The sequence below is a fragment of the Porites lutea genome, chromosome 6 (assembly GCF_958299795.1).
Source record: "Porites lutea chromosome 6, jaPorLute2.1, whole genome shotgun sequence".
In the NCBI taxonomy this organism is placed as follows: Eukaryota; Metazoa; Cnidaria; class Anthozoa; order Scleractinia; family Poritidae; genus Porites; species Porites lutea.
The window spans coordinates 26,146,145-26,171,076 of record NC_133206.1 but is presented as its reverse complement, the minus strand read 5'-3'; the positions used below and the strand labels follow the sequence as shown (position 1 = coordinate 26,171,076).

Sequence of the window (24,932 nt, the reverse complement as noted above, 5' to 3'; positions counted from 1 at the left end):
CATGACGGAGCGTAAAGGTCAAGTGTTTGTTGATAAGCGAGCGATTATCATGCAGTTGCAATTTTGCGATTTGAAAAGCAAAAGGTTGTTAAGGTTGTGAAGTCATCAATAAAACACACTTAAAGTTTGGTTGTTTACAGTTTTTATTGAAACGCAACAATACAAAGGTCCAGGAAAAAAAATTCTGTAACATTCATAGTAGGTCTAGTCTTGATCTTGTGGAATAGGTTACTTTTCGTACAATCGATTGAGTAAGAATTTTCGCTTATCGATTGCTAGTTCTGTCGATGCCAGCCAATCAAATCCATCTCAATCTTTAAGTTCTTGGGTTTCCATCCCTTTTTTGAAGGTGGGTTCTTTTTTCATTGCACGCATCCACTGTAGATTCTCTGAGAGTACTTTTCTTAGCTCTTTTCTGCAAACGGGAAGAGGAGTGTTCTCGCGGGCCACATTTTCTGAATCTCCGTTCCCTTCGTACTCATTGATCAATGCGTTCAGCTGGGTCTCATGGCGTTTCTCGGCTTGATCCGGCTTCATCAAAAATGTATGACCAAGGCTCTAAGTTTTCTGTTTCTTGTGGGGAAGACTCCGTTCCTTGGCTAGAGACTTCGCTTTCTTCGCAACCTTTATATTTTCCAGCACCTTCTTAACGAAGTTTGTAATGGAGGTTACTGTTCCACATTTTTTGGTTTGAACCGCACGCGTTCTGATAGGAAACTAAACGTCAGAAACTAACGCGTCTGCTTTATAGAAAACTGGTAAAGGCGCGGTTACTAAGCGTATTCCTTCGTAAATAATAATCGATCTTACATCGACCAGTTATTTAGAAATTCACACGGGCCAAAGCAAGGTCAAAAAGGCCAAACGAAGGTAAAAAGGGCCAAACGAAGATCAAAAGGGCCAAAACCAGGAAAAAAAGGACTATCGGGCCGAGTTTCGCAATACTTTTCTCTTCAGTCTATATATATTTGGGAAATTCTCTAGCCGGCCATTCCTATACAGCTCGGACAACTGTACTCTTCTACGGTGTCTCCTGGTCTCTTGCTGTCCAAGTCTTGACAGAGCATAATATAACCAAGGCTATCGTTTTCCAGTGGAAGAGCTATTAAAAACATGGATCTTTTAATTGGTCACACTCCTTTTCTTTCTGACACAATTGACGTTGCGTGTTTTCCAGTAACTCCTATTTTTAGCCATTTTTCTCTTAACATCATGACCAAATTGCGTAAAACTCGAGAGGTGGCCATCAGTGAACCGTTTCTTGACCTTCCTTTTTGTAATCTGGATGGAGTTGTTGTTTAAGACTTTTATAGCGTTCTTCCCAGCTTTCACATTGTTCTTTGCATTCTTATTGGTTGTTGTCGCGCGGGTGTCGCGCGTCGTGAGTCTCTCAATATTGGAATCATCATCATCTTTATTAAGTGTCGGCCCATGGCAGTGATTCAGCTTTTCTTGTTGGATGAGTTTGTCAACCATAGCCGCATAATTCAGTTGGAACACATGTTCGATAAACTGGCTATCCTTTGTCGCTGGACATTTTCCACTTCATCAATCGTCAACAGAAGTGTAGCGATCGATTCGACTTGAAGCAATGTTTTAAAGAATATTGGTGATAGTAAGACTTTTTTCCTCAGCAAAGCGATTGCAAGAACGATAGCGCTTTTGAAATTTACCCGCTTTTATTTTGAAGACAATAGATTGTACATGACCCAATCAGGGTTAAAAGAGCCCGGGCAAGTCTAGGCAAGCCTATTGTGCCTATATGCAAGACGACAGTGACTATATAGACACTTACTAGACACTGACTAGGCACATAATTAACATACAGGAAGGCACTTTTTCCCCAGGTTATAACAATGGGTGACGTCATAGACTCGACCCTTATGCATATCAACGATTTACCTATACCTATACCTATACCTATACACCAAAACGGCGTAAAATGCTGAAGCATAACTACTGAGGGGAAGGAAGGAAACGCTTGCAGACAAACCCCTCGTTTTTGAAACCTACGTTCGCCAGCGAACGCAGCGCCTGATTGGCTCGGCTAGTCGAACAATATTGACATGTGTCGATCAAAGGTTTGTTTCATACTGAGAGGTCATGTATGGTACGTGACACCCTTTTTAATTTTCCAGGCCTGTTAATTTTTTGTCGTTGTTGTTTATTCGGCAAATTTGCCCTCCAGTGCTAGAGCATTTTCTTTGACTTTTTTTAAAACGCAAAGCTCTTCTTGCGACTAAATAAGGGTTTCAGGTCGTTTTGTTTAATAATAATAATAATAATAATAATAATAATAATAATAATAATAATAATAATAATAACAATAATAATAATAATGACTTTATTTTAGTGTCAATGTATTAAGCTTAACAGTTAGCTTCAAAATCTCCAAAGTGTCTCCTGGATCTGAATAACTAAAAGCGATGTTCTTTTGTCAGCGAATGCGATGATTTCCTGCAATGTTTTTTCATGCTGGGCCCAGCTCGTTAGTGGTTTTGTTGTTTGCCGGATGTTAAATTCTCTCGGATAGTGATTTACAGATCCAAAGTTCGAAGAATGGATTATACCTTGAACTGAAGCTACATCAACTATGGAGAACTGCATTGTGACTCAGTCAAGATTGCTGATTAAGCAATGACTCCTTGGTAATAACTTATGAATTGCGACTGTTCTGTTATTGCTACTTTCTGATCGGGCAAGACCATGGTTTCGGTTCTCCACGCGAACTTCATCAGTTGCGGGTTAGCTTTGTTCTTAGATGCTTTTATAAGAGCAACTCTTGTTGTCTGTGCCGTGGAGAGAACGGTAAGCCGTTCTGTCTAGCTGAGCTTTGACCTTGTACAACTTCAAATCCAACTTTCTGGGGGTTTTGAGCTAAAACTTCAAACCTTCCACCTTGTGGTCCTTCCTTTTAGACGGATTAAGAAGACAAATCTACAAAGCCTGCATTGACCGTTCGGATTCATTGAGATTTCATCATTTACGCCGTCCACGCGTTCCAAAATACAAAAGAAAAATTTTTTTGGTTTCACACACGCGTCCTCTAAAAATCATTTCCGCTCCACGGAAGACCACACATTTTATTGGTCAATTATGACAGCTGATGACATCATCAAATATGTTGGTGGGCGAACTCAGACATGACAAGCCAAGTGGGCGGTTTTCAAAATCCTGGGGTTTGATTGCAAGCGTTTCCTCCCTTTATCCCCACCCCTTCCCCGCTCTTTTACATGCGCCATTTTCGCGCGGTGTTTAACTCTCGTTCCTCGTTCTTTGCTCCTGAACCGCACGGAAACGCTTGCTTAGCAGGCTAAGAAATGAGCCACAAAATGTGCTGACATTTCTCGAGGCACTTCCAATATGGCTTCTGATACGCAGCACTCTTACATACCTTGTGTATTCCAGATGAAAAGTCTTAGAAATATGCTTATAAGAGCCTCGAAACAGTAAACTCTGGTCGTTTTGATAATCGATGGGCCATTTCCCTCGAGAACAATAGCTCCATGACGTCACAACTGTCCTTAAATATAGGGATATTCCGAACTGATTAAATATACCCTTTTCTGTTCAGTTAAAAAACAAGTGAATTAAAAAAAAGTGGTTTCACGGACAGTTCAATGAGTATTTATGGTATTCTTTCCAGTCTTTTTTAAAGTTCATAGTTTAAAATAATAATAATAATTTTCTTAGGTTCCTTTTAATGCATCAAAGCCAGTTCGCAGGAACAGATTTGGCTACAAAGGGGCGCTAATATGGAGCAGCTTACCTATTACTTCACGAAAGTTTAGACTATCTTTGACGCTTTCTAAAAAGGAAATTTCTCGACTTTACAAGAACTGTCCATCATGCTTATACACAACAACCTTGTAAAACCGCATTGTTATCATTTAAGCTCGCACATTTTTCAACGCTTCATTTTAATATTCATTACGGAAGCTTTAACCGTCTATAAATAAATACAGTATGTATGCATGGTTTGAAGACTTCTCGAGGGTGAAAATTTTAAGATAACATTTCGATTATTTGGAAAATTTGTATCCAAAATAACTGTCTTGTAGTTACTAAAATATTTTTCAAGGGTTTTGTCGTGACGATAGTAACCAGTACCACAGTTGCTCAGCACCACAGGTCTTTTGCCTGAATTGCCGCTGCGTTCAAGCTCACTTTAATTTCCTTGTTGTCCTTTCTTACTTGATATAAAACTGTTCTGTGTTAGTGGACTCATCTCTAAATTTTCCGTGTCGGAGTAGTTTATCTCGTTGAGAACTTTGTTTGAATTCATTCCATGTTCGAGAACAAAGTGAATTATGCGGGAAGCCGTTCGTTCCATTGCGTCTGGAAGGCGAACTGAAAACGTCTTTCTACGAGTAAACAAAAAATGTAATTAGAAAGGTTAGGAAACCCTTTTCCGCATCATCACCAAGAAGCGCAAATAGCAAAAGTATCCACAGAGAGTACAGATGTATACTTTACGACTTGTTGAGAGAGCACAGTGGGTTTTCTTTTTAAAAGAAATGTTTAATAAACACGCGGGTCAGGTTTTATTATCGGGGTAAAACCCGACCCGCGAGTTTATTGAACAACTTCAAAACCATTCCTGGAAAAGCGTATCTCAATGGAGTTGATAACAATGGCGCTTTTGTGAACGCTGGAAATTAGCATGCGAAAAAAACATTACGTATGAAATTATAACGTAAGAAAATCAAATCTCACATGTGTTTAGAAATTTTCCAGTCTGCGAACGACACTAACCGAAGAGGAAATAGCGTCTTGTTCCAGAGCTTTTCGGAAGCCTAAAAATGTCGAGGAAGAGAGGAATTTAATTGAAAATGGTACCCCAAAGTCAACTATCCACTGAAAAAGTATTCTTTGAGAAAATTTTTCTGGAATGGCCGAATGGTTGGTAAACAAAAATCCAGTACTCGAGCCTTGCGTATTCACAACTGGCAACTCTTGAGTGCAACGCTTGGACACTGCTATAGCCAATATTACCGCTGTGTCACTGACCTTTTGGCTGATTAAACTGGTGAAAGAACAAAGTTTAATTGTTTGCAATAGTAAATTTACTGCATGTGTTATTTTGAAGGAACATTAAATATTCACCCACCATTTGTCGTTCAGTTGCTGTGCTGATAATTAATATTCATAGGTCGCGTGCAATGAAATATAATTTCATCCTTATTAGTATTTTTTACATAAAAAATTTTAATGAGGATGAAATTTTTCAAAGTTTGACAGTGTTTTACAGGGGTTTAAAACACGAGCTAGTGACGGATTTTAGCGGACGTGATAGGTTGTTGAGCCATGAATTATTAATGTATTTTTGAAGAACATGTGTTATCAAGCCACGCCAAGTACATTTGGAACCCGGGTAATACGGGCATCAAAAGTGCATGCCATGGTGTCCATATTAAAGGGGCTCTAAAAAAACGTTCAAAAAACTAAAGCAGACAAAAAGGAATACGGGCAGACAACAGCAAAAAGCCAAGAAAGTGAAACTTGTATAGCAGGAGGCATAAAACTGCACTGAAGACGGACTTACCAAAATCAAACATGTCACTCTATTTTGCTACAGTTTTTTTTAAATAATAAAATCGTATTAACTAAGAGAAATCTGCATGGTACAATGCCTACAATTAGTGCCCACGTGATCGTGGCAAGAAAAATAGACAGTGTGCAGGAAAGAAGTGTTGGTGAAGCGCGGTCTATGATATGTGAGGGTTGTGACTCGGAACACAGAAAAGTGTCCGTGCACAATACCAAGGTTCCACCAACAGAAGCAAAAATTCAGCAGTTTTTTTGCGGAGGATTTTTTTTCTGAGACCATATTATCTACGATTACCAAATTTTCCATTTCTTTTTTTTTTTAAAAAATCATTGTTAATTAACAACTGCACGGGATCATAAAGGCCCCATTTATAACGAGAAAAGTAGTCCCGTGCAAGAGGGTGGCCCTTCCACCCTAGTCAACTTTAGCGAGCGTTTATATGAAGTTGAACCCTTTTCAACCAAGAGTGACAATAACGCTGACGCATGTTCTGATTGTCTCGCCTCGATCGAGTTGACCCGGCGAGCCAGAGTGAGCCAAAGTGTTTAGGAGGGTGACTCTACTATCCAGCCAACCCAACGTCTAATCTCACGTAAACGGTTCGCCGAGGTTTGAAATGAAATGTGCACAAAGTTGGTTCGCAAAAGGTAGCTCGGGTAGGCAAGTGACCTTTGTACCCGGAACAAGTATTTCTGACATAAACGGAGCCTTTATACGGACTCTGCGATCCGACACCAGCCACAGTAAAGGAACCCGCTTTCTTTTAGTTCTTCCACTTTACTTTCCCATATTCAAGTTCCGCGTAAGTTTTAAATTAAAAACGTCTGATTTTCGAGTCTGATTACATTATTTTTTCTCTTGCACTTTTTTCCCTTGTACATTTATTGCAATTGATTAACACTTAAAACCTTAGTTACCCCAGCTGCGAGGTTTTGCTAACTTAGAAAGGACATGCTAATCACAAGTGATCTTAACTATATCCTACTGGTCAGCTGCCCTAAAACCGGCAAATAAACATAAAAAATAAATTCCAAAGTACTAGTCTTTGTTTACCATATGCCCAAACTGTGAACCAACCGTAAATGGTAAAAGGCATTGGTAATTGTTAGAGGGTGGTATCCCTGTGGTATGTCGACATGGTGCATGATGGGAGAGTGAGAAGGAATGCATGTTGTTCGGTGAACATCTGCTGTTTTGTCTCTGATCCGACATCTTAAAACATGATACCATAATGATTTAAAGGATCTCAACACTGCATTCAAGTCTGTTCTGTCTCTGTATGATGAAGAAACAAAAATACAGACACTGGGAACCAGAGAAGTCTTGTATTTAATCCTGCTACCGAGGAAGAAGTTATTATTCAGTTTAGAGTTGTTGACAGGGCCCTAACACCCCTTATTGGTCTTGATGATTCAGCAATTTTAAAACTCATTGAACTTTTACGAGAGAACATTGCCGTCGTAGGACCAGCTAAGCCAAAAGTGTTCCGCAAACAGCTCCTGAGGTGTCAACACCTTTATCGATGGAAACCATTCTGAATAACTAACCTAAGATATTTGATGACAGTGTGGGGACGTTTGAGAGAACATTGCATTTTTACACAAAGGATGATGTAACACCACGCAAAACAGCTCTAAGAGAAATCCCCCTGTCTGTTAAGAAGAACCTCATTGCTGAGGTGCAAGACCTCCAACAACAAGGTATCCTGGAGAAAGTGACTGAGCCCACGGAATGGGTGAGTGCTCCTGCAATTCTAAACAAGCCGTCTGCTAAGAATGAAATAGGGCTATGCATAGATAGCAGACCACTGAACACAGCACTCAAGCGCTGTGAGTAGCCAATTTTAACTGTTGATCATCTGCTCAAAAGAAATTAGCAACGCTAAAGCATTTTCCTTAGCTGATATCAAGTCTGCCCTTTGGCACATCCCATTAGATAAAGAAAGCTCCCTGTTGACGACGTTTAATACCCCTCTTGGAAGGACTAAGTGGAACAGAATGCCTTTCGGCATTAGTGTAGCTCCTAAAGAATTTCAAAGAAGCATCGACGAGAACTTAGAACGATTAGAAGGTGTGAAAGTAATCGCTGATGACATCCTGGTCTGGGGCGATGGTGAAACTATTGAAGAGGCGACAGTCAGTCATGACAAACGCCTGTTAACCTTGCTAGAACGATGCAAACAGAAGAATATTAAACTTAACAAAGAGAAGTTCCAACTGAGGAAGACTGAACTGTCCTCGATGGGTGTGGTTCTGACCGACAAAGGTGTTAAACCCGGCCCCAAGAAACAAGATTGTATTCAATCAATGCCCGCTCCAACAAACAAAGATGAAGTCAGACGATTACTTGGTATAGTAACTTACCTCTCATGATTTTCTGAGGACTTCTCAACCAAGACGGAACCGCTGCGAACATTGCTCAAAAAAGAAACTGCGTTCATCTGGGAAGCAAATGAACAGAAAGCTTTTGAAGAAATTAAGACCCTCATCTCAAACGCACCATTACTGAGTTACTTCAAGCCGGTCGAGACAGTAGAAATACTAGCTGACGCGTCATCGAGTAGATTATAGGAGCATGCCTCATGCAAGGTAATCAGCCTATAGAGTCCGCTTCGAGAGCATTAACTGAAACTGAAAAAAGCTAAAGCCAAATTGTGAAAGAGATGCTTAGTATTGTCTACGGCCTCACTAGATTCTACATCTACACTTATGGTCGAAAAGTGACAATTTACAATGACCACAAACCACTGGCTGCTGTCTTGAAGAAACCAATTACAGATAGTCCTGTCAGACTCCAGCAAATGCTCTGCAGAATCATGGGATATGACGTCGAATTTAAGTTTGTGAAAGGCAAAGATCTTCTCATTGCTGACGCCCTTAGCAGATCCGAAACAACAAGCCAGAACCGAAACAAGTTTGAACATCATATTGAAACAACTCGAGTGGTTCATGAAGATCAAAGCGTAACAAATAGTTTAGCTGAAATTGCAGAGGTAGTTCACCACATCTATAAAGGCTGGACAAACAACAAAAGAAACGTCCCTATTGAAATTCTACCCTACTGGAGCATCAAGGACAAACTGTCGGTCAGTGGTGGAATTGTTTACAGGAACGATCGCATAGTAGTTCCGGTGGCCCTGAGGAAGACACTCATTGTCAAACTACATCAAGAACATATGGGTGCAGAATGTACCCTTAGACGCGCCAGAACATCCTTATGGTGGCCAAACGTGAACAACCAACTAAAGCCGTTTATTGCCACCTGTGAAGTCTCCAATGCTTTCCAAACCAATAACCAGACCATGGTCCAAAGTCGGTTCTGATATTTTCGAGTGGCGGAGAGAACACTATCTAGTAATTGGTTGGCTCTTACAGTAACTGAATTGAATTTGACCTGACGAGAAACCGAAGTGCTGCTGAGATCATCAATTTGATGCAAAAACAGTTTGCAAGATGGGGAATTCCCGAAGACATCGTCACAGACAGCGGAACGAATTACGACTCCGTTGAATTCTCACAGTTCTGTAAACGAAACAACATCAAACACACCAAATCTTCGCCTCATCACCGCCAGAGCAATGGAAACTCTGAATCTGCTGTGAAGATTGTAGTGACATTGTTGAGGAAGACAGAGAAAACTGCATTAAATCCGTATGAAGCGTTGCTTAACTGGCATAACACACCCACCATTGGTATGACAACATCTCCGGCGCAAAGATTCGTTAACCGCAAAACAAGAACAGAAATACCCATCAGAGGAACTTTACCTACACCGGAAATTGCAAAGGAAGTGTTAGAAGAGAAAACCAGGAAAACCAAGAAATCTCAAGTTTGTTATAACAAAACTGCCAGAGATCTGAATGAGCTAAAGCCTGGTGATATTGTTCGAGAAAAGCCAGAAACATTAGTCTAAGGACAAGAGTGGAAGAAGGGGACTGTAACACAGAGTCATGAATACAGATCATACGACGTAAACGTAGAAGGAAAAGTACTTAGGAGAAACCGTGTACACCGAAAGCCAGTCAAACAAGTCGAAATAACGGAACCATCCCTGAAGTCTGAAGAACAGAAGCCCAAGGACCAATTCAGCACCTCCTACCCACCAGAGCATGCACGTGAAGCCACAAAACAGACCGCAAAGGCTTCGGAAACTAAATGCACCAACATAGACCTGATTAATGTAAAACGAACACGTTCAGGACGTCTAGATAAAACACTGCAGAGATAAAGTTATAACTGAACGTAAACTGGATATTTTATTGGGGGGAAAGTATTAGAGGATGATATCACTGTGGTATCTCGACATAGTGCATGATGGAAAAGTGAGACGGAAGACATGTTGTTCGGAATAAAGTTGTGTTGGAATAAAGTTGTTCGCAATAAAGTTGTGTTGTCTCTGATCCGACATCTTATAGCAGTAATACATGAAAGCCTCTAAATACCTCTTAATACCTTTATTCAGGAGATACCCCTGGGACCGAGGCAAGTGTAACCTACAATCCTCGTCAAAAATCTTGAAACACTCGTGTGCGTTTTCCCTTCCCCAATGTTGATTTGTGTACTACAGCGGTCTCAGTGCTTCACAATACGCGTGGCTCAACATTGGGGAGGGAGAGGGCACATTACAGTGAGAACAAAAGTGCGGGGAGTAAATCTCAAGAATTTTCTAGAAAATTCAAGAGAAGCGGCGTCTGTAGTAGTATAGGGCGCACCGAATTATCCCCTTTTTGGGGGGGAAATCTCATTAAGGTGGGGGGGAATAAATTAACGCCAATGACGTCATAGGCTATTGTCTTGATCTCATGAATAGAATGCGCAGGAATCTCATAAGATAAGGATAATGTGCTATTTTTAGATGGATGATGTCATGGTTGGTATAACCGGTTTGACAGGTTTTAGTTATTTTCGGAAGATGATGTCATATGTATTCCGGGGTACTATGACGTCATAGTTGTTTTGATTGGTTGACCGGAATTAGAAAGACGCTCATTGGCTGTCTTGTTTGACGAAGCATTCTGGTTGGTTGCCGTATTTTTATTGTTTGAACGGCATAAAAGCCTGCTCACTGCCTTCCCGCATACTAATTTGGATTTCCTGCATACTAATTAAGTGCCTTCCTCCATATATAATGAAGTGGATAGGTTTACTAATGAGCGTCACTCTACTACAATAAGAACAATAGGCTTGCCTAGACTTGCCCGGGCTCTTTTAACCCTGATTGGATAGTAAACAATCTATTATGTGTTTAACATAAAAGCGCGCTTCCCCTTCAGTATTTCCTTCTCGCAATCGCTTTCCTAAGGAAAAAGTCTTACTATCACCAATATTTTTTAAAACATTGCTCCAAACATGCAAGTCGAGTCGAGCTGTAAACTTGTCTGACTATTACAGAACTGTTTTCTCCTTTCTATCTCGAGGAAATGAAAAACTATTGAAGTCTTGCCATTTTCACGCACGGTTAATCAGTTAATTATGCGAGTTCGCAAGCCCAAAGTTGAATACAAATTAGCTCTACAGGAAAGACCCAAGGGAGAGAATCTTGACGTATTATTATAAAACAAATAACTTAACAAGGATCAATTAAAACACGCGACTCATAATTGCTAGCAATAAAAACACAAGAGAGATACCGTTTCAAAAAAACTTTATTAAAAAACAATGACAAAAAGAGTCAAATACACAGCGATTTGGAAGGAATGGAAATTAATTAATCTTTATCTTCGCCCATGAAGTACTTGTAAGGTTTGAATTTCTTATGCCGACGTTTCTTCAGCTGTTTGCCATGAGATTTATGATCATCCAAATAATTTAGAAATTGAATCCGACGCCTCTTGCGCTTCGGGTCTTGTTGTGATCGGGTTTCTACTGTGGGAGGAGGGGTCAGGAAAGCAGGATTTAAAGGTGGTGGAGGGGTGAGGCTTTCTTTGTCAGGTTTTTGAGAGATAGCCGCTTGTGGTAATTCAGGTGTTACATTAAAGGGGTTGAGGGGAGACGAGAATGCTGTCGTTGCTGTCGAAGAATCTTGTGTCCTTGATGTTAAGTCTGGAACAGTGCTGATTATTTCTTCCGGTCGTGTTCTTGTATTTAATTGTTCATTAAAAGCCAGGTATCTGTTTTGCAACTGAAGGTATCGTTTAGCTTTTTCATCGTCCCGAAGATCGTTTCGAGAAAGCACGTCATCCATGTTGCCTTGTATTTCTTGCATAGCTGGAAGAAGCGGGACAGGCGAAAGAGTTTGCTGCCTCAGATATTTTAGAAGCTCTTGAGGAATATTTTCTTGAAACCCTGCTTGGTTAAAGCCTTCTTCACTGGGCAGGACGTTTGTTCGCAACCGACAATTATCTTGGGTAGTAGTTTTCAGATCAATCAGAAGATAACCAAAAGGTCTTTTTACAGCCTCTTCGTACTGATTTAAAAAGAAATCCGTCTGCCCGGGATACATTTGCTTCGCTAGAGTCAAGATTTGCAATTGTCTCGTGGATTCTTGAATAACACCAGATAATGGCTGTTTAGGCTTATGCTGCGACTACCTTTCCCCTGATAAAATAGATTCTGCACGATATAAATCACGCTCAGATTGCGATGATGAGAACCACGAGTAAAAAGGTTCACAATCCGCTTGTCTTTACTGGCGTCAATCATCTGATCATCAAACACGATCAGATTCCGTTTGTTCACATCAAAGTAGGAATCCTGCTCCAAAGCCGTAGGAATTCCCTTAACGAATTCAATGTGTGGCATGGCGACTAACATTTGTGTATACGCTGGCTGCCATTGTGAATAACACCAAACGATCCTCTCGGGGGGAGGGTAAATTGTCTCTGAAGCTTGTTGCAATAGCGATCGAACCCAGGCCGTTTTTGCGGACCCGGTCATTCCGGCAATCATGGAGGTGAAAGGGTGCTCGAAGCGAAACCGCTGACATTTCTGTGAAAACGGAACTGTTTGAAATGGTGTAAGACCAACATTGTGGTGTTTAGACATCACGTGCCTTTGCATATTATCTTTTCTACTAAATGATTTTTCGCAAACGGAACAGAACCAACTCACGTCAGCTCAGGAGCAAAATGTAGACTGAGAAAGAGTTAAAATGTTGCGCATTTATATAGGTTTTCAGGCCATAAAATTCTATTGTTTTCCTCCCCCAAAACCACCACCACCACCACCGCCACATTTCTGTTGTTTTCTTTCCTCCTCCTCCTCCTCCTCGTCCTCCTCCTCATTTCTATTGTTTTTTCTCCTCCTCCTCCTCCTCATCCTCCTCATTTCTATTTTTTTTCCCTCCTCCTCCTCCTCCTCCTCCTCATTTCTCTTGTTTTTCCTCCTCCTCCTCCTCATTTCTATTGTTTTTCCTCCTCCTCCTCCTCCTCATTCTATTCTTTTCTATCCTTCGCCCACTCGTTTCATTTTTTTTCTTCACGAGATTCTATAAAAGACTGCCAACTGCCATCTTTAGTTCACTTTGAAGCAATGTCTCGTGTAGTGAACAACAATCGTGGTTTTCTTCAGCTGTTAGCTGATTGCCCTGCTCGTCAGCGACAGTTTCTTTTACGGACAGCCAGTCCACAACAACTACATGCATTAGTCCAAGTCTTATACAATATACTTAAGGAATACATTCTTATCCCCGAAGAAAATAAGCGGAACGTGTTGCCATATAAGGATGCTCTAGTAAACCTAGCAGAAACAAATGTCCCTTACACAACAAAGAAGCGAATCCTTGTACAAGAGGGTGATGGTTTTATTCAAGACCTATTGGTACCTGCTGTTACAAGTCTAGGATTTTTGATGCTATAAAAGAGGAAACGAAACTATAAGTTACTCATTTGAAGCCACGGTCTGTCACGGGTACTCATCAAAATGAAGAGAAAGATAGATTTGGTTGAAGAAGAACACGACAGTGAACATGAAGAAAGCGAAAGTTCTGGTGATGAAAGCGAGGATGAAGAACCAAGAATAAAAGAAGAACCAAGAATAAAAGATGTTTTGAGTCATCTTTCCCGAGAAGTGTCGGAAAAGCGTGCTTCTGATTTGCTACATAGTATGGCCGCGTCGAAAGCTATTCTTCTCGGGACTCCCAGCGGACAATTACTTCGAAATAAACGCACTATTCCCGTCACAAACATCGCCGAGCTAGTTGAGGATGTGTTACTCCCTCATTACAATGAGGTTACCAAGCCTCGTGCGCTGAATACGTTTCTAGATAGTTAGGAATCGATAAAGGTTTAATCAAGAACAAAAAGTTGTTAAGTAATTTAATAGAAAAGGAAAAAGGCTATCAAAATGTAGAAAATACTCCGGATAACGAGAGTAATAATGAGGAGAGTTCATCGGATATTGAAAATCAGGAGGAGGAGGAGGAAGTGGCTTCTGAGAATGGCGTTGAAACTGAAGGCACCCAAGAGAGCGACAACGACACTGAAAACGACAGTCAGGAAACAGAAAGTAGTAGCTTTGAAACGTCCACCACCTTTCACTCTAAAAGTCCCTGTGAACATTGCGAAAACTCTAATGTGTACTCCACATTGATCATGAAATGTCCTAAATGCTTTTGGCATGATAACTACAAGATTTGTCCTATATGCGATCACCAGATCCCCGAGGAGAGAAAATACATCAAAGAGGGCTTTCTTCGGGGTCACGATTGTGGATTAATTACACACAAAAACGCAAAGACGTTGGAAACCAATTTCTATTCCCCTTCTACAGAGGAGAACGAAGATGAAGATTAATTAATGTCCATTCCTGTGTATTTGACTCTTTTTGTCATTTTTTTTTAATAAAGTTTTTTTGAAACGGTATCTCTCTTGTGTTTTTATTGCTAGCAATTATGAGTCGCGTGTTTTAATTGATCCTTGTTAAGTTATTTGTTTTATAATAATACGTCAAGATTCTCTCCCTTGGGTCTTTCCTGTAGAGCTAATTTGTATTCAACTTTGGGCTTGCGAACTCGCATAATTAACTGATTAACCGTGCGTGAAAATGGCAGATAGAAAGAGAGAAAACAGTTCTGTAATAGTCAGACAAGTTTACAGCTCGACTCGACTTGCATGTTTGGAGCAATGTTTTAAAAAATATTGGTGATAGTAAGACTTTTTCCTTAGGAAAGCGATTGCGAGAAGGAAATACTGAAGGGGAAGCGCGCTTTTATGTTAAACACATAATAGATTGGTTACTATCCAATCAGCCCGGGCAAGTCTAGGCAAGCCTATTGTTCCTATTGTAGTAGAGTGACGCTCATTAGTAAACCTATCCACTTCATTATATATGGAGGAAGACACTTAATTAGTATGCAGGAAATCCAAATTAGTATGCGGGAAGGCAGTGAGCAGGCTTTTATGCCGTTCAAACAATAAAAATACGGAAACCAACCAGAATGCTTCGTCAAACGAGACAGCCAATGAGCGTCTTTCTAATTCCGGTCAACCAATCAAAACAACTATGACATCATAGTACCCCGGAATACATATGACATCATCTTCCGAAAATAACTAAAACCTGTCAAACCGGTTATACCAACCATGACATCATCCATCTAAAAATAGCACATGACCTTATCTTTATGAGATTCCTGCGCATTCTATTCATGAGATCAAGACAATAGCCTATGACGTCATTGGCGTTAATTTATTCCCCCCCACCTTAATGAGATTCCCCCCCAAAAAGGGGATAATTCGGTGCGCCCTATACTACTGTCTGTTTCAACGATTTGTGACGAGTATTGTAGATAGGTGTCCCCTTTATAGAGGTTGGGCTGCGGTGTGTTAATAATTGACCAAGACAGAAAATAATTTTTTTCTGCCTCGGAATCTGCTGCAGCCATTTATTCAAGCAGGTAGATAATAAATTCAAAATCACGACTAATTTATCTCTCTGTGCTGAATTCTTACAAGTATAGTACATTGATATAAGTAACTTAGTTCAGGTTAAAAAACTTGCTGTCAAAGTTTTCTCTTCAGTCCTGAGATTCCCCCGAATGGAGATTAAACACGGGTGTCGGGACCCAGAAAGAGTGTCCCTTTCCCCTGAATAGAGGTGATCCCTAACAGAGACAAAGATTTTGTGAACACAATAACGGGACCCAATTTTGTATACCCCGAATAGAGGTGTCCCGAAGTAGAGGTTCCATTATAGTTCCCTTAAATAGTAAAATGAAATCATACCTTTTAGCAGGAAAAAGAATAAATGAAGGGTACTGAGATACGTAAAATTCCCCTGGAAGATCATTTTCATCAGCATTTATCCTATAATGCGAAAAGAACAAAAACTTACTCTGAGAGAATAAGTTAGTTTCTAAGAAAAACTGTTGCGCTGAATCTGAGGGGGCCTCAATCCGAAAAATTTGAATTTCACTCCCGAGGCGATAAAGTATATTCTGATGAAAAAACATCACAAATGGAACCTAATGAGACCTAAATTTCGTGCACAGTTACAGTTACTGATGGCCAGATCGACAAGGCTGAAGAAAGGAGATGCACTTCTACGCAGGCTTTGTGTCTTGGCAAGAGAACATAATAAAGACCTCAGAGAATTAATGCCCCATACAGTATCGATTTCTCCCTGGGTAAAGTTACCTCGCGCGTCGATAATAAGAATGCTAAATGAAAGCGAAATGAGAACAGTATTTTTAAAAAGATTTTGCACTGAGCAGTCGAAATTCTTTCAACATAAAACGTCGAGTCAGAGCGAAAGAAAACAGTTTAGATTTATTTGTGGGATGGGGAAGAAATGCCTTTGAACTTGAAAGAATTCATGTGCCGTGTGTTTATCGTGCTGAGAAAATTTTCCATCGCTTTTATTTTAAGGGAAAAAAGACCAATCCTACCTGAATAGCTACGTATCTCAAATCCGGGCACAAAGAAACGTGGGATAGATAGATGCGAATGTTTACAAAATGTCAAAGTCGTCTTCGAGCTCAAAGTCTGTAACAATGTGAGCTGTTCATTTTTTTATGCAGTGACAATAATGAATATCAGTAGTCTACTGTGTTGCAAGATAAAACTTATTGATGCCTCCCCTTGCCTTCCGTTTGCTTTCTCTTTAGTAGCATTCATAAGTGCCTTCTTGCATATTTGCAGTGGAACCTCGATTTAACGAACTTCTATATAACGAAGTCCTCGGTAAAACAAACGATTTTCTTTAGCCGGCCAAAATAACAGCATGTAAAGATGTATCGAACAGAACCTCCATTTAACGAACCTCGATTTAGCGAAATCCTCGTTATAACCAACACAATCCACAAGCGCAAACGTAAAATTTACCTCGAAATAACGAATAAATGTCAGCATAAGATAAAATTTATGTGTACAATAGTTTTAAGCAGTTTTGTTTGCCTGTTCTTGAGTTTCTATCGCCGTAGCTATGTATAGCTCGGTACTGAAATGTTATCACAGAAACTTTCCAGTTCCGGAAATGCTGGGTTTTGTAAATTAATTATTAACTATACCTCGATGTAACGAACATTTTGGTACTTTTCCCGAAAATTCGTTAAATGGAGGTGTCCGATATAACGAACCCTTGATAAAACGAACAAACTTCCCCAGCCGCTTAGCACTTTGTTAAATCCAGGTTCCACTGTATTTTTTAAGTCCCTTCCGTGTCTCTTACTGCGTACTAATTTGGTATAGATAAACGTATAGGTAAGCGATTTAGAATCTCGTCGCGCGCGAAGCGCGTTGACCGCGCGTGGTCTTAGCGGCGCACGAACTTGGGTGACCATCGGTTATTTCCGGTTGGCGTTCGTATCCAGTGTGACGTCACGCAGCACGTGTTTCATGCATGTTACGCATGATTATATTCCGTCGTCTGTGAGAGACATTGGGGACCTTACGAAACCACGACGACGACGGCTACGGGAACGTCCAAAAACAATAGGTTTAATGAGCAAAACAACAACTCTGCACGTGCAACACGCTTGTTTGTACATTTCTTTGTCTTCACTGCACAACTACGACGTGAAATGACCAAATTTTAAGTTTACTTGGGAACGGGAACGGCAAGGCGATAAATTCTACCATCTCTGTCCGAACTTGAGCGCTTTCCCCTCTCTTCAACTCCAGCCAAAATCCCCTTCTTTTAAGTAACAGGGCGAATTGGGATAATCGCGAAAAAGTGTAAAATGATTCGAAGTCTGTTTTTCAGCGACGTTTTCATGGACGTCGCCGTTGTCGGATCGTAAGTTCCCTATTTTTACACTATCGGTGAATTATGGGTAAATTCCTTCAATGCAAATGCCCGCAAAAGCAAACAACAATTCTGGATTCAAAAGGTGGATGCAAATCCTTGCCTAGGAGAACTCCTCTGGAGCAACAACAGAACGCCGAATTGAAATTTAGGGTGAGCAAAAAAAGACGACAGCAAGAAACCTGCAGCAGAGAAACATCGCTTTGCCCAGCGAAGAAGCCGTCAACAAGAGACAGAGGAGAGACTAAACCTCCCATGCAGACGTTATTAGGGGTTCATCACGCGTTCCTGCCCCACCAAAGTCTGCTGAAACGAAGAACCACTTCCGTTCGAAGATACGGACCAATCAAAGGCCGTTTTCCAACTTTGGGTAAATTCGTGTTTGTTATTTTTTAAAATATTACCCGGGACAAGATAGCGAACTAAAAAAGTTTAGGTGTCGTGTTGATGTCCGAAACGTTTGGTATTAGGGCGTTGAAACCCTATCAAACAAAAGCCATGGTCTAATTTTTGCAGCAGAAGATTGATGTGTTTGTAAATCTTTCAACTGGATGTGCAAGGTCGCCTATTTATCAAGCTTTATGTTTGCGACTCGATTTCTGAAGCTACTGGCCATGTTGTTGTTGTGGTTTCGCCTCTAGTAAATCGTATCAAAGACCAGGTCGATAAGCTGGCAAATCTTGGAATTCTTGTCGCTTCTCTTAGTGGTATCAGTGAAGAAAATGAAGGGGTGTCGAGCAAGGAAATGTTTGAAGTAAAACCTGCAAGGGTCGACAGGCCGCATTATATTTCTCAGACGGTATGGGATTTTACATATTGCGCTAAAGAAAAAATCTCTTTCAGACTTTTTGTACTTATATAACGTACGGTTATTTTATCGTTGCTGTATCTTTTTCGTAGCAGGCAAATATCGGCTTGGTACAGTTTGCACTCAGCGGTGGAAAACGTAGGTGCAGGCCTCGCGCCTGGCGGATGAAAAGATCGCTCGTCAATTGCGGTTTTGATTAGCCCTTTAATGTCGATGGGACTGAATCAAAAATCGAACCCCGTCCTTATCCAACATAGAAGCACAAAAAAATCGCTCTGAATTGATAACGTTCTTAAGAGTTGAATGAGAACATGGAATATGATTGATATTTTGGTTATCGCGAAAATTAATCTAGAGTTGAACCACACGTGTCGATTTCCCTTACTTCACAGCACGTGATTGGCTTCACGCGTCACAATTAGTCAATGCTGATTGGTTTCTTTAAAAAAAGCAAACAGCCAAAGAACGGAAGTGGCTCTTCGTTTCAGCAGACGTTATAGTGGGGCAGGAACGCGTAACGAACCCTTAAGAACGTCTGCGTGGGAGGCTAGAAAGGCTACAGCGACTAAAGACACGTACAGACAGCTGTAATTGTGGTATGTTTTGCTGCCCTATGTATTCAATCATAGTTAGTAGAAGAGACTGGTTAGCAAAGCCGGCAAACATAAAAGTTGAAAACAATTATGCTGTAGGTTATGTTGGAAGCTCCCTGGCCGTGCACAATCCTTTGTTTTTTGTTCACAAATTGTGACTGAATAAATAAATGCAATGTTTCTATTGGTCATTAAGGTCCGTTCAGACGCCGAACTTTTCATGAGCCGAACCTAATACATTGAATTAAACACATGAAAAGTTCGGCGTCTGAATCAACTTAGAACGCCTGTTTCAATTTGGAACGGCTCAGCCGTTCTTTTTGCCTGGTCCGCCCGGGAATTTCGCCTTTGAATCGACTTTGGAACGGCTTTGATTCAGACACCAAACTTTTCATGTACCGAACCTATTATAACGTATTTTGTAAGTAGTTTGACCGAAATGAGCATTTTTCTCCTTTTGAATTTAGTTCGGCTGGAACTAAGATCGGCCTCTGAATCAATTCAGCTGGTCTAAATAATTTGGGTCGGCCTTAATTCGAATTTGGTTCGGCTCATGAAAAGTTCGGCGTCTGAATCGGGCCTAAGTTCAAAATGATAGGAATGCTATTGAACGTTGTGCACGGTTATAGGTCCAAAAAAGCTAACAAAAACATATAACAAGAGTCTAACGGGTTTCTCAACCAGTCTCCTCTACTAACTGTGATTCAATTCAAGTCAATTCCTTTTTAATGAAGAGGGACAAAATACCGCAATTACAATGCGAATGGAACCGATGAAGAGACGGAACTGCAGACGCTTCAAGCAAATACCGCCAATACGCAACGGATTCGCGACAAGGAGAGGTAGTGAATTCCTGGAAGTTTGCAGTCGAAATTCATCTTATGTTCTTCGATGTAACGATAGGCAGCAAAAATTACACGATCTCTACAAAACACGTGAGTTATATCTGTCCAAAGGACTGAGATGGGAACAGCCGATCAGCAAGAGCAACAACGGGTTCAGAGTGATAGGAGATGATACAATTTCTCTGTAAGCTACTATATATGAACAGTCTAGAACATAATGTGTGACATGTACATTGTTGGGAAGCGTTACATTTGTGAACAAAGTCCTTCACAACAAAATTTTTATTTACAATTTTCATAACATTTACGTCCCAAAAACCATCCCATGTAAGATATAATAATATGTAGCAGCCTTAGACATAAACACAGCTATGCCTTTTAAGTGAAACGTAACAAAGATATATTATTGCTTGCCTTCCATTTCGATTCTATTATTTAAAAACGACACCTGCATTTAAGATCCCCTCAGAATATTAGTGTGTAATATAAACAGCGCGCACGTACAGTAAAAGCAGAGCACTAAAAATGGCGAATTTGGCGTTTTTGGCTGTCTTTTCTTGTTAATTTAACGACAAATTTCGTGTTACAAACAGCTTTGTTCCGGCAGGCCAAACCAAATTGCTTCTTGAAAGTCGTCCAGCAATCAAAACATAAACTTGGACATTAACATATCCAAATAAGGATTTTGAGGCACACAATTAAAAATAGACAATGACATGATACCCACAGAAGGATACGACACAAATAATTAAAATAAACTATGACATCATCCATCTAAAAATAACTAAAAAAACTGTAAAACCGGTTCAACCAACTAAAAATAACACACGACCTTATCTCAATGAGATTCCTGTGCATTTCATTCATGACATAAAAACAAAAAAAAAAACATTTTTATCTTGAACACGTAATAGCGGAGCTCCCGCGCGCGCAGCGGAGCATCATGGGTAAGAAAATTTGGTAAACTATCCATCCCAGAAAATTTGGTTATGACGTAGCGTACGCCCGTCGGTACACACACTTCATGTAAGCCAACGTCAAATGTCACAATAGATCTTGCACAACTTGACTAGCCTCTTAGTTATGTAAGCCATCCGTGTGAGTACGATTAGATTGGCAGCTGTCAAAATCAGACATCCGCTGACAATTATCACATGACCGTCTCGCGGGCTCAGATAAAAGACCAGTCGTTTTGCCCCTATATATAAGCTGATATAATATGTCACACTTACCAATTCAACATAAAAACGAAACTACGCCGGGCAAGGCTGTCAGTTGGCTGACAGTTGTTTAAAGTTACATTGGTAGGCCAAATTAAGGTCAATTGACAGCTGTCAAAATGGGACATGTGCAGACCGCTATCAGAAAACTAATAACGAGGACTCAGGTTCGCTCAGATACACGATCTGGCATTTTCCACTACATGCCGGATGGAAATGTCCTACTTACACTCGCAGTCTGTTAATTCGAATATTCGCCATTCTAATGAAGGTTAATTGACAGCTGTCAAACTCCGTCCGCACCACAGGCATACCAATGTTTAATCTCACACTTTCTAGCTAGTTTGGGAGCCTGCAACCTGATATTGTACATCCATGTTTTGATTAATTGACAGCTGTCAAAACAGTGTTTCTGCTGACCAGTATCGCCTGACCGTATCGCGGGCTCAGGTATCGACCCTCTGAGTTCGAGTAATATTTTGAAGGTATTCGCTGACAAGTTGCTACTTTTCAAATGATCGCAGGTTCAAGTTCAATTTTTTTAAAATGCATATGAAATAAGTCGTGTTTCATGAGCCGCACTTTTAAAATGCTGATTTCGAACTGATCTCGGACACGAAAATTCAACCGGCTTTTACACTAACATGCAGGGAAAGCAATCGCTTTTGACTTTTCTCACTGTCACGCGTTGATCACGCTCTACGTCCAATTTTTATGTTCTGATTGGTCAAAATTTGGCAGGTGAGTTTATGCGGAAAATTTTTGCAGCGTCTGGAAACTTGCTTACTGATAGCTGGAGCTGAGAGAGTTTTGGGTCATCTTGTGATGTCTTAAACTGTCTTTTTCTACTTGGTGTACAAAATGAAATACAGCTGCTATCAAGATTGTTCTGTAATTCGTGGCTGGTTTGTTTATTGCGCTTTTTGTTGACAAATGCACCGCTTGTCAAAGTCATTGGAAATCCGATTTCGGATGGCATCGTTTTCAAAAATGAGCTTACTCACTTGCCCTTGCTTGAGGCGTAAGAAGGTTGAAAAGTCTCAAGCGATTCTGGAACACTTGATGACCTTCAGAAGCAGCATCTCGACTGGTAAGCTTGAGCCATTATTGTTTTTGTTTTTTTTGTTTTTTTTCGGTTTCCTAAAGTCGAGAGTATGGTTTATGCGGCTTAAGTTAAAACACGAGCAATGATCTAACCTACAATAGTATCAGGTTTAAAAAGCCTTTAGACATTTTTTAACCCGCAAATTCAAAGAAAAGGTTCCGAAGATTATTTAGTTATGATTTTGGATGTAAAGAGAAAGCTCTGAGCGATTTTCTTGCCTCGAGTTCATCTTGAAAAAGAGCGAACACCGGGAAGCCGGCTTAAAACATAAATAAGCTTATGCTTGCCTGACTCATGATTTTCTGAGACACTTTACTCTCAATACTTCTCTTCCTGAATGAAAATTATTGTCTCTGTACATGTTTCACCGAATTAAACTTATTTTATTGATTGTTGATTGATTGATTGATTGATCGCTGCACCCGTTGTTTCCAGTCGAACATAAACATCGCATGTAGGAATACTCAAAACGCCGCGCGTAAATATCACTCGCTTTTAAAGATTACACATAACAAAATCATACACAGTTTAATGAATAAAGGGAAATAAAACCTAAACATAACAATTTCTCTATAATGTTGAAGCGTAAATGGTAACTCTATTAATCGCACTGCAAATTTGGTGCCTGTCAAAAGTGGGAACCCGTCCGACTGGCCGAAAAGTGATTTTGGGAATTTTTTTTATCGTTTTCATTAAAAGCCCATAATTATTACCCCGCATATCACATAGGACCAGATTTTTCTAACAGAAAACGTTTTATAATTCAATGCTATAATTTGTTGTGCAAAGGAAGCGCGTGCTTTGATCGTCGTGGATATTGAATGAGTGCAAATATTCTCTTGCAAAATTGTGAAAAAATGCAGAATTATAGGTTTAAATAGGGCAAAAAAGAACGAATTCTGTCCGAGGTCTGTGTACTGTTTACCTGAGACGTGATGAGAAAAAGTATGCTTAAAAGGCTGGTTTACACGCCACCAGATTCGTCGCCAAGATTTACTAGTAAACTAAACTTGTCGAACACAAAAAATCCGGCCTGATTTTTATTTTGGCCTCTCTTTTAGACAGAGGAATGCAACGTGTAAATTGGCTGCCACCAAGGACTATCGTGGCGCATGTGTTTCTTAAAATTATATTTCGGGGTGTTGAGGCCTAAAATGTAATAAATGACCCTAAATGTAATAAAGGTCCTAAGTGTAATAATTTTTGGCCCTAAATGTAATAAAGGTCCTAAATGTGATAACTTTTGGCCCTAAATGTACTAAAGGGTCTAATTATATGTGTAATAGGTTTTAGCCCTGTATATAATGGAAGTCTTAACAGTATACATGTATGTAGTATAACAGCCCCAAACGTGATAAAGTCCCTGACTGAAACATGCGACGGTCTGATGCGATATTAGTGTTATAGCCAGCTGGCGATTCTGTTTCTTCGCCCTATTGTAGTCTTCATAGATATTCATTAACTTAGAAAGCGGCTAGAGCGCTCAAGAAGTAGGAGAAACACTTATAAATTAACTACGTCTCGATCGTGTTTCCTAATACATCCCTACATCGTGAAATGCGAGTTATAAACAAATGAAATCTACACAAAAGTTTTCAAAATACAGTAGTAATTTAGTAATTGAAGGAAATATTTTTGTTCATTAGAAACAATCGTAGTAAATTAAATACTTTTGCCTATGGGTTTTTTTAATGTTGCGCCAAAAAAAGAAATGTTTTTATTTATCATTTTCCAAAAGAGTATGTCGGTCGGTCCATACAGAATGCTGTGAACACGAAGTTATATATAAACAGCAAGATATTAAGGGCAGTATATCTTTATAGTTACACTACAGGCTGCCTTTGCCTATGAAACAGATTTTTTTTAGTTCAATCCAGTGGATGAAGTTACAGTTTCTTGAGAAAATTTGCTATAATAAACGAGGCTTTTTTGTTTTGTTACATAAGTCTTAAGATACGTCAGTCCTTTTTTGACATTAAAGAGTATTTAAAAAATTTGCTTCATATCATGGACCTCTGTTTTCAAGTTGTCGTTAAAGAAATATTATTGATAACAATGCTAACTATTAAAACTTATTTTCAATTAATTACTATTCGGTCAAAGGACTATTTACAATTCACTTCGATTAAACATTCTTTTCAGTTAATAAAGACAATAAAAATAACAGTGATAATGATATCAATAACTGAATAATAAGTTGTTACTCAAATGGCTATATAGGGGATCTGTCCTGGGTATTTAGTGTTTGATATTCCCTAGACACATTCTGGCGCTCAGTTAACCTGTAATAAGGCTAAAAGCAAACGCTATGAAGTCTTCTTATGACCCTAAGTAGGTAGGTAGGTAGGTAGGTAGGTAGGTAGGTAGGTAGGTAGGTAGGTAGGTAGGTAGGTAGGTAGGTAGGTAGGTAGATAGATAGATAGATAGATAGATAGATAGATAGATAGATAGATAGATAGAAACTTTATTAAAGTGTCAAAAGCCGTCTAGCCAGGGAAAAAAGATTCCCTTACTAATTTGGGGACACCAAAAGAAAAGAAAAAAAAAAGAGCTGAAAAAATTACACTTAGGACCTTTATTACATTTAGGGCCAAAAGTTATTACACTTAGGACCTTTATTACATTTAG

At 39.9% G+C, this 24,932-nt stretch overlaps 1 protein-coding gene across 2 annotated transcripts in view; it reads right to left on the bottom strand.

Moving 5' to 3' along the window:
* Positions 1 to 3,687: 3,687 nt before the first annotated feature.
* The window catches only part of LOC140941495 (thioredoxin domain-containing protein 11-like), a 58,326-nt gene continuing 37,081 nt past the window's right edge, over positions 3,688 to 24,932 (bottom strand). The window contains exons 13-14 of one of the 2 annotated variants that reach the window (XM_073390497.1): positions 15,714 to 15,794; positions 3,688 to 4,364 (exon numbers count right to left, since the gene is read on the bottom strand). In XM_073390497.1, the coding sequence (XP_073246598.1) occupies positions 4,169 to 4,364; positions 15,714 to 15,794 (277 nt within the window). In that variant the 3' untranslated portion in view covers positions 3,688 to 4,168. The remainder of the gene's footprint in view (positions 4,365 to 15,713; positions 15,795 to 24,932) is intronic. The other variant, XM_073390498.1, reaches the window with a different exon arrangement.